The following is a 10,105-nucleotide window of genomic DNA, read 5'->3' on the forward strand; positions in this document are numbered from 1 at the left end:
AAGTGGTCAATCTCGAAATGCTTTATAAAAATTCTAATGTCCTCGATACTTTTACTTTTTTTATAGACGTAAGTCTTCTAATGTCTTCTAAGTCTTCTAATTTCACCACTGGATTCCATAAGGCACCAGAGATTCATATAGCAGGCAAGGCAAGTGAGGTGACCTATGGGTAACCTACAAAATACAGCGTTATCGCCGCGCGAAAAAATACCTTGCGGGCATGTAAGTGACGTAGGCTTTACCTGGCCAGAGCTGCACAAACTGAAAAGGTATGCAAATTTAAATTTCAAGGATTGCATAAAGAATTCAGAACATGTACGTGCTCTCACAACCCTCGGGCAGAATCTACACGGAACTAGACCTACTAAGTTACACTTCCTTGAAGTGTCTTGAAAAATAAGGTTGTTGTACAAGAGCATAGTCTAGCAGAATTCCTTGCAATGTCTCTGATCTATATGCTTCTGGTACTTTTTGCCGTGGAGTGTAAGGGGCAACCAGCAGTCGGTTGCCACGGCTCGGCAGACAAGTGGGTGTGCAGTCCAGTCGCAAACGTTGGGCACGGGGTATGTAGTTAAAATTTGTTTTCTTTGGCCGTCTTGTAATTTCTTCGTGATCGACAGTTACAAGTTTCTACAACCTCAGAAGCTGTTAAAGGTCATTGAACGGCTCTTGTACGACATTTCACTGGACTAGAAGTGTTATTTCACTGGATTAGAAGCATTATACATGCTTATTGATCAAATGTTGACTTCGTAACCTTTTCGGTCCTGTTAATTACTTCCCTTGGTAGAATGTGAATTTCTGGAGAAACGAAGCATACTGTCGGCGGAAGCCGCGGCCTTGTGCTGATTCCTTATCAAAAATTCTGGCTTTCGTTGGTCCTAAAAGTGGCGTCACATAAAACAAAAATTCAGTCTGCCGACGAGCCTGGGACTCAAATTTTTCGAAAGTACAACCAGTGTCCTCAGAGGCTTGATATTTTCAAGCCTGGTCACCGATCCCCGTCACATTTGATAGGGTAGGATTCCTGGAGAAAAAAAAAAAACTACAATCGACTCTCTAGCGATTTTGCAATTCGGCGACTTTTTAATATTTAGCAAATTCCTTACGACGTTCGTCGACAGTGTATAACACCATTTCCGGGTGCGCCATTTTTGAACTTACTACGTATGAGGAAGAAAAGACTACAGTAATGTCGGCCTGATTGCGTTCTCATGCCGCCATGCCTTTGCGACGCATGTTAAAAACAGCAAAAATCGTAATAATGCCAGGAACATGCATATTCTTATTTTTTTAGTGCTGATGATACCCATAAACATATGCTAAATTGAAAATCCCCAAATCTGAAATTTTGACGTTGAGAGACACACCCATATGAAAGATTTCCGGGACAGGTCGCAAACATTATGAACACACGTCGCAAATATCCCACCAAGGTTAGCCTCTACCAGGCTGGAAAGAAGAGAAATTGGCCAAATAGTCAGATGATATGCCAGGGGAGTTGGTCCACTCGCGGAGCGGCAAACCGTTCAAGCTTACCGCGGACCAATTCTCCTGGCATGCTGTATCATCCTATTTGGCCAATTTCTACACTTTCCAGCCGCCTCTCGAAGCCTGGTAGAGGCTATAGCTACTCGAGGTCCCCATTGCAGACTGCGATGCTGCTTTAAACTAACCCATGTCTTGTTTCCGGAAATTACAGCAACTTGCTGATATCCAGGCCATGCTGATCGCCCAACAGGTGCAGATCATGCGACTCCAGAAGGACTCGGAAAGTTGTACATGTGACTCAGAGGTTAACGTCCTTAATTTGTCTCGTCAAGCTTAACGTTTACGGAATCTTTGCTGACATGACTGCCTATCTGACAAGTGCACGTGTACTGAATATGAAATGCAACCTAAGTGGTTGGTGCAGAATGATCTCTGTTAATTGTATTTTGTTTTGTGGCGCTGTTAGAATAAGTTTAGAAACTTGAGTACAGCACCACACGGTTCGCTATTGCTATGTGTTGATGAATAAATTATCTACTTGTGTGGGGGTGCAAGGTGCTTTAAAGATAACATGAAATATACTGTATAACATGAAAAGACCGAATAAATGATATGTGTCTGTCTGGACAAAGTAGGTTGACAGCATGTGGGTTGGGAGAGATTGACAGGCAAAATGACAGGTCAAGAGGAGGAAATGGGGGTAAACTTGAGAGTAGGTTGATAACACATAGGTGGGGAAGAAAGACAAGCACAATAAAGGTCAAAACGTCACAGGAAATGAGATAAAACTGCAATTCAAAAGTAAAAAATGTGACATGCATCCTACAAGTCTGAAACCTATGGTTTCTTGTTTTTCTTTTTATATATTCCAACATGCAATCACAAGACGTGGTGATGGCACACTCAACTTATATTAATGCCGCCACTTGTTATAATTGGATATGAAGTAGGAACGACTTATTTTGCAGATCAGTCGCCTGTCTGATCTATTGGCTGAACAGAGGAACATCACAGAAAATCTGAAGGAGCGAGTCACACAGCTTGAGGAGATCACAGGTATAAAAATTTCATATACATCTAAGCATTTTGCTGTGTGTCATCGAACGTAGAGGTGGACGAAATACTTAGTGAAGGGTCTATAAGGCTTGTGTAAATTTATATATGATGACATGGAAAGAAGTATTCAGAGGTCATCTTGAAATACCAGTTCGGTTCCAAATTCGGAAAGTTTTCAATGTGTTGAGTTGGAAATAGCCTGTCTGAACCTCGCTTTTCACCGGCTCCCTAGTTATGTAGGGAGCCCCCCCAGAGCTTGGGTTTAACAGGCTAAGTTGGAACAAACTGCGACAAAACAACAAAGGGTAATACTAGTAATATTTTCTCTTAACCCACCAGTCTCTTGCCCTGCTGGATACCAAAAGTTTAACAGGGCCTGTTACCGGTTCTCCACTGACCGCAAACCGTACAGCGAGGCACGGGATACTTGTCGTGGAGAGGGCGGTATCCTAGCAACAGCAAAGGATGAGGAGACCCACAACTTCCTGGCCAATCACGTGAGAGCTACAACTCAACAACACACCTGGATTGGACTGACTGACCTGGTGACTGAGGAACTGTGGGTTTGGGACGACGGCACCTTGCTTCTTGGTCAAGGGATCTGGGGAACCGATGAACCAAACGGTGGCACAGTCGAAAACTGTGCTCACATCTACCCAATTAAGGACTACCGCTGGAACGACAGTAGATGTCCCAGCTCTTACTACTACATCTGTGAAATCCGTGGCTAGGCCATAGCTACTTCTAGTATATAGCACTACCTATAGACTACATGTACAACTGAAAACAACAGTGTTGTGACAACTTGTAACGAATATGGCAAGGACTTTTGGGACAAATCTTGCTAGTAGCAATACATAGTAGCAAGCCCACGTAATTGTACTGTAGGCCTGTAGAATATAGCTACTATAATACTACAAGTACCTGTAGACAACTGAAGACAACAGTGTTGTGACAACTTGTAACGAAAATGGCACAAGCGTTTGGCACAAGTCTCACCTGAGTGTATATAATCTACAATATAGATTGTGTAGTAATATAGTAGCAAACCCACGTAATTTTACTCTGACATATTTCATACAATGTATTTTTCTCTTCAAGCGCTATCCATGGATTCACAAGATGAGAAAATAAGGTTTATTTCATAATGGCCCCCTGCCTTTATGTTCCATGGCACAACAGCATTTACATTTATGATACACGTATGACACAGTTAACATATACATGTATTGGCATTAAATCTTGCCAAGTATCATATATAAAAAAGTTCTGGTGTATGAAATAATCATACCTTGAAGTCTGTCTTCATTGGTAGATTTACCCTAAGGCTTGTGTTGCCTGCATTGACTGTTTCTTGAAAATAGAACTGACTGGTTTATAGTGTTTATGCCTAGCAAGATTGTTTGGGTAAATTGTGGTCTCGTGGTCAATCTCAATGCTTCTAAAAATCTCATGTTCTTAATACATGTGTCTTTTGCCTTATTTACAGACGTAACTCCTGTACTTGACATTACTCACCAACAATAAAGTCACTGTACATTCCTTTAATTTTGTTGTGGTCATTTATCGTGGTAGGAGAAAAAAAGGGTTTTCACAGTGGTTGAAACAATTGTGAAGTACAGTTGTAATACAACTTGCAATGGCGAAGTCACTCCGAACACAAAAAAAACATGAAAAAAAACATGAAAATGTCTCTCTTTACAGTATAGTACTTGACTCTATCTTGTGTGCTCCTCAACCAACCAAACCCCAGCCTATAGTCTGTAGTCACAAAAAAAGCAGTATTCTTGTCTTCTCTCAGTAATGTCTTGCTGCCATGTACGTGACGTAGGCTTTACCTGATAGCTGACTGGAGCTGCGCAACGTGAAAAGGTATCACATGTCAGGGACATGGATCGTTGGCTAAAGAAAATTCAAAACAACAGGGTATACGTACCCACAACCGTCGGGTAGTACTAGAGATCTACACGAAGCTAGCCTACTTCCTTGAAGTGTCTTGAAAAGTAAGTGTACTGTCTAGCAGGCTTCCAACAATGTCTCTGATCTATATGCTTCTGGTACTTTTTGCCGTGGAGTGTAAGGGACAACCAACACTTGATTACCGTGGACCTGACGAGAAGTGTGTCTGCAGCCCAGTTGTGAACGTTGGGACCCAGACATGCAACTCCGACGGGGTATGTATTTTTTGTTTGTTTGGCCGTCTTGTAATTTCTTCATGATTGACAGTTATAAGTATCTACAAGCTGTAAGCCTGTAAAGAGTCTTTGTACGGCTTTACGACATTTCACGAGGAAGAAAAGCTATTAATACGTTGAAGCTAACGTTACATGAAAATTTAAGGTAAATTTTTTGAAAGCATGGTTAGACTCTGGTGATTTTTTATGAATTCGTTTCCGGGTGCGCCATTTTCGCGCATTGCGTATGAGGAAGTAGCCTGGTATCCAGTCTCTGTCAACCCATGTCTTGTTTCTGGAAATTACAGCAACTAGAGGACATCCAGGCGATGCTGATCGCTCAACAGGTGCAGATTTCACGGCTTCAGAACGACTCGGATAGTTCTGAGGTACCGTTTTACACTTGAATTGCGCACGCACACATAAGTGGTGGGTACAGAATAGTCTATCACTATTGTAGAAGCTAGTAAGACGCTTTTAAGATAGGATCCAATATATCTGATTCATCAGAAGACGGAACAAATGAGCAGAAAAAACGAAAGTCCCCTGCCGTCAGCTATAACCATATCCCTGCCATTACTTCCGGAACGTCAGTATTGTTTTGGTTGGCTGAGCTGTGAGTTCATGTGTCTGTTTGTCTGGACAAAGTACCGGTAGGTTGATAGCACGTGGGTGGGAAAGACAAGCTTAAGCATAAAGGTCAAAACATCAGACATTTTGAAGGCAGAACGATTGGAATTATTTTTCAGATCAGTCGCCTGTCTCGTCTATTGGCTGAACAGAGGAACATCACTGAAAATCTGAAGAAGCGAGTCGCACAGCTTGAGGAGAGCATTAGCAACACAAGTAGTAATATGTCCGACGGACATATTACTACTAACACAGGTATTTTTTGCGACCTTTATTTAGCCTTGAAAGATTACACTTCGGCCGTGGTCGCTTTTCAAGTGTTCAAGGTGGGAGAGACCAGGGGTCCCGATAACACAATAGCTACAAGATTAACGTATTGCAATTTCATTATGGGAGAGTACGTACTTTCAGAACTTACACTAGTTACATCATCGTCTCTATCTTATGTCCAGTCCTGATCAATTCCGTAGTGGATTATTGCAGCATGTTCTTAAATGCTGCCACCAAGGGTATCAAATTTTATTGACAGTTACGTCCAAGCATTTTGTTGCGTCACAGAATGTAGTGGTGGATAAAATACTTAAGTGACGATAGAAAAAAAGTTTGATTGAGAAACAAAGCTACAAGGCTTGTGTAATGATGGCATAGAAAAATATTCAGAGGTCATCTTGAAATACATGTTCGGTTACAAATTCGTAAAGTTTTCAATTTGTTATGTTGAAACTAACTGCAACAAAACAACAAAGAGTACTGGGTAATACTAGTAATATTTTCTCTTAACACAACAGAACCAGTCTCTTGCCCTGCTGACTACCAGAAGTTTAACAGGACCTGTTACCGGTTCTCAACTGACAAGAAACCGTACAGCGAGGCACGGGATACTTGTCATGGAGAGGGCGGTATCCTAGCAACAGTGAAGGATGAGGATACCCACAACTTCCTGGCCAATCACGTGAGCTCTACAACTCATCGAAACACCTGGATCGGACTGAGTGACCTGGCGACTGAGGGACTGTGGGTTTGGGACGACGGCACCTTGCTTCTTGGTCAAGGAATCTGGGGAACAGGTGAACCAAACGGTGGCAGAGGGGAAAACTGTGCTCACATCTTCCCATCTAAGAACTACCGCTGGAATGACGGTCCATGTTCCAGGTCTTACAACTACATCTGTGAAATCCGTGGCTAGACCATAGCTACTATACAGTGTTGTGACAAATTACATGTAACAAATACGGCATGGGCTTTTGGCACAAATGTCACCTGTACAGTCTGCCATAGACTGTGTAGTAATATAGTAGCAATATAGTAGCAATATTTCAATAAAGTAGTAATATTGTAGCAAACCCACAAAACTGACATATTGTACAATATATTTTACTCTCAAGCACTATCCATAGATTCACAAGATGAGAAAATAAGGTTTATTTCATAATGGCCCCCTGCCTTTATGTTCCATGGCACAACAGCATTTACATGTACTAGTATGCTACATGTATGACACAGTTAACATGTAATGGCAGTAAATCTAGCCAAGTATCATATATAAAAAAAGTTCTGGTGTATGAAATGGTTATACCTTATTGTAGTTTGAACTCTGCCTTGGTAAATTTAGCCTAATAAGGCTTTTGTTGCCTGCACTGACTGTCTCTTGAAAATAGAACTGACTGGTTTATAGGGTTTATTCCTGGCAAGATTGTTTGGGTAAAATGCCTCTTGTGGTCAATCTCAAGATGCTTTAAAAATCTCATGTTCTTGATACATGTACTTTTGTCCCTTTTTTACAGACGTAACTCCTGTACTTGACATTACTGACTATTAGTAAAATCACTGTAGATGTTTTTAATTTTGTGTTGGTTATATTTCATGGAAGGAGGGAAAAATGTTTTGACCAATGTTTTGAATTTGCTGTTGAAACAATTCTGTAGTACAGATTTCTATAGTAAAATTTTGTAGTACATTTTGTACTAGTAATACATTTGCAGTTGAGAGTTCGCAAAAATAAAACCCCTGTGAAAGTTCCCTCTGCATTTACAGTATAGTACTGGACTCTTTAATATCTTGTGTGCTCCCCAAATCACAAAACCCCAGCCTATAGTCTCTACTCTCTAGTCACAAAAAAAAGCAGCATTTCCACACTATGTGGTAAATGTGATGGTCTTCACGCATGGCAAGAAGCAAAAGGCCTTCTGGCTCAAGCCTTTGGCCTGGTGTTCACGTAGACAAAAAGTGTGATGAGCAGGACAATAGCTCCGAGCACTGGTAGCACAATTGTCACCACCTGTGGAATGTAAAAAACATACTTGACAAAATGTTCTTTCATTTTGAAGAAAACACACATGTATAGAAAACTAGAAAGTAAAGGTTTGATTTTGATTTAATTGAAATCGCAACAGTGCAATACACGTGGAACAGAGGCAGACAATACTCATTTTCACTTGAGTCTAGTGGGGAAATTCGTGTAAAGCGCCTTTCCCAAGGGCACAAGATCAGTGGCATGTCAGGACTCGAACCCGAGACCTCTTGATTCCGAGTCGCGCACTCTTCCGTTGCGCCACACAACCACACCTAAACGTAAAGGTTTCACAAAGCAGATACATTTTATACAAATAAAATTTGGTTGCCCGGGGCAACAGGGCAACCAGGTATTTTGCATGCTGATACACCAGTCTATTTACCTGATTCCTGGCCTCGTGGAATGTTTGTTTCCTCTCCTCTTTGTCCCTCCGGGTTTCTTTCTTTGCTTTTCCCTTCAGCTGCCTCATTCTTTATTATTCCTATCCTGCACAGTAATCCTGCAATGGGGAAAAATTATACACAAACTAGAAAGGCCAATATTTGCTTTGGAGCAAATACAGCGATGGGTTCACCACATTTTACGACATGGCAGGGAAAGAATGGGAAACACAAGGGAAAACAATGATTTACATTGATATAACTATAATATGAAGTAAAATACAACTAAAACAACAGTTGGATAGCTATTCCCTACTTTATTGGTTAGGATTTTTAATTGCATAATGCAAACTGTTGATTTTCAAAATAAAAAAAAAACGTCCATGCCCGGCATTCCAATGCTGGAGCAGGAAAGCTTGAAATACCTACCAAAACACTTGAATACAGACATACTGTCAGTATGGAAATGCTTCTGTGCAAGTGTTAATCAAGTTAAATCCCAACAGCCAATCAGCAAGAAGTATAGAGGAAAGCTGCATGCCTATTGGTTGATGCCCTGCATTCCATTCTGATGACTCATGCCCAAACGTGGTAAACAAGGCAGACTAACACAGTAATACATTTGCTATAACACAGCCAAAAAACTCAAATAAAACCATTCTAAAAGCCTGTATCACAATAATTTAAAAAACGCCTAGGGGTATTTGCCCACTGTACCTCCATACCAAATTTCAGGACCTTAGGCCCTAAAATGAAGAAGCTGAATCCATTTAAAGATATGGCAGGAGGAGGAGGAGGAGGAGAAGGAGAAGGAGAAGAAACATCAGAAAAAGCAATATGGTTTCACCACACCACTTCGTGGTGTGGTGAACCCATAATTAAAGAAAAAGGACAAAAAAGAACAAAAACAACAACAACCCAAGGTGGCAGTATTGGATACTGTCTGGCAAATGACTATTGCCTGGCAAATTTGATATTGTCTGCAACCACTAAAAGATCTGCTTGGAGATACGCATATGTATCCAGATTGGGTCATATACTATATAATATATACAAAAGCCGCTATACAAAATGTAGCTTGCAGAGGAAGACTGAGTCAGTTGAAAATTCAAGTGGGTCCAATTTTCTTCAGCTGAAGAACAGTTAAACTTTTCCACATAGATATAAATGTAATGTTATGTTAGATCATAGCCATTACAGTAATGTCACCTGTGACTCACTATATTAATATGTGAGTTGTCACCCTTTTGGATAAATCAATTTCTTTGCTGTCTTGCAAAGTTGCTCTGTCAGCACATCATGGTCTGGAAATATGGAAACAAAATGAAAATACAGTGAGATAACTGGATATGTAGTTCTTAACTTCCTATAACATTTCAAATTATAGTTACAGTGATTAGCATATTATAACACAAATAATATAAATGTGAAAGTCAGTAACTGCTTGCATACAAAATAGGAATAAAGAAAAGCACAATATGTGCATATCTACATGTTGGTATGCGATTTGGGGGAAATATGTTTGGGGGGAAATTGACATAACATTTACTGCTATAAACTTACCCAATTCATATGTCATGTAGTATGTAACATGTTGAATACATGTATGCTACTTTACACATTGGTTCCATATTGGCAAGCATTAGTAGGCTCTGTATGTACAAAACAATATCATTTCTACGCCCTCATATAACAGAATTTACAAACCATATGCTAACATGGCTAAAACCAAGGCTAAAGTTTCATATTGCTCAGCCCCCCTCCCTATTGCTAAGTGTATGTCGTTTGTTTTTCTAGACTTAAAGAACTTGTGAACCTAATTTGCTTCATAATGAGAATCTTTATGCAGTCAATAACAGCTGGACAACCTTTCTGTGACACATGTTACGTTCATTTGTGAAAACTAACTTGTGAAACTCACCAAGTCTTCCCCAAACTTGCTGACGACAAAATTTGTCTGCACTGCGCACAGAATAGTGGGAAATACTGCCGTAAACCGGTCGAAATAAACAACAACAAATTCAGCAATCCGAGGCGAAAAAATGCCCTATTTGTCTCAAGTTTCCTCAGTTTTCAAACAA

The 10,105-nt window shown here is 40.5% G+C and overlaps 1 protein-coding gene and 1 long non-coding RNA gene across 5 annotated transcripts; one reads left to right on the forward strand and one right to left on the reverse strand.

The window, feature by feature from the left end:
* Nucleotides 1–133: 133 nt before the first annotated feature.
* On the forward strand, nucleotides 134–7,634 carry LOC109481354 (perlucin-like protein). Of its 3 annotated transcripts, XM_019783903.1 has the most exons (4): nucleotides 134–563; nucleotides 1,703–1,795; nucleotides 2,460–2,547; nucleotides 6,140–7,634. In XM_019783903.1, exons 1-4 carry the CDS (start codon nucleotides 441–443, stop codon nucleotides 6,535–6,537), a joined length of 702 nt encoding a protein of 233 aa, XP_019639462.1. In that variant the 5' UTR covers nucleotides 134–440; the 3' UTR covers nucleotides 6,538–7,634. The 3 variants fall into 3 exon arrangements, with proteins under 3 accessions (XP_019639462.1, XP_019639471.1, XP_019639478.1); XM_019783912.1 differs by lacking the exons at nucleotides 134–563; nucleotides 1,703–1,795; nucleotides 2,460–2,547 and adding exons at nucleotides 4,350–4,721; nucleotides 5,471–5,606; XM_019783919.1 differs by lacking the exons at nucleotides 134–563; nucleotides 1,703–1,795; nucleotides 2,460–2,547 and adding exons at nucleotides 4,976–5,110; nucleotides 5,471–5,606.
* Nucleotides 6,750–10,003, reverse strand: LOC109481372. 2 transcript variants are annotated; one of them, XR_002140893.1, is made up of 4 exons: nucleotides 9,946–10,003; nucleotides 9,245–9,328; nucleotides 8,027–8,143; nucleotides 6,750–7,629 (listed from the first exon to the last, which is right to left on the reverse strand). It is a non-coding gene; the product is annotated as an uncharacterized LOC109481372 (long non-coding RNA). The 2 variants fall into 2 exon arrangements; XR_002140895.1 differs by having other exon boundaries at nucleotides 9,234–9,328.
* Between the last annotated feature and the right edge of the window lie 102 nt (nucleotides 10,004–10,105).

The sequence above is a fragment of the Branchiostoma belcheri genome, unplaced genomic scaffold (assembly GCF_001625305.1).
Source record: "Branchiostoma belcheri isolate BF01 breed outbred unplaced genomic scaffold, Haploidv18h27 scaffold109, whole genome shotgun sequence".
Classification (NCBI taxonomy): Eukaryota; Metazoa; Chordata; class Leptocardii; order Amphioxiformes; family Branchiostomatidae; genus Branchiostoma; species Branchiostoma belcheri.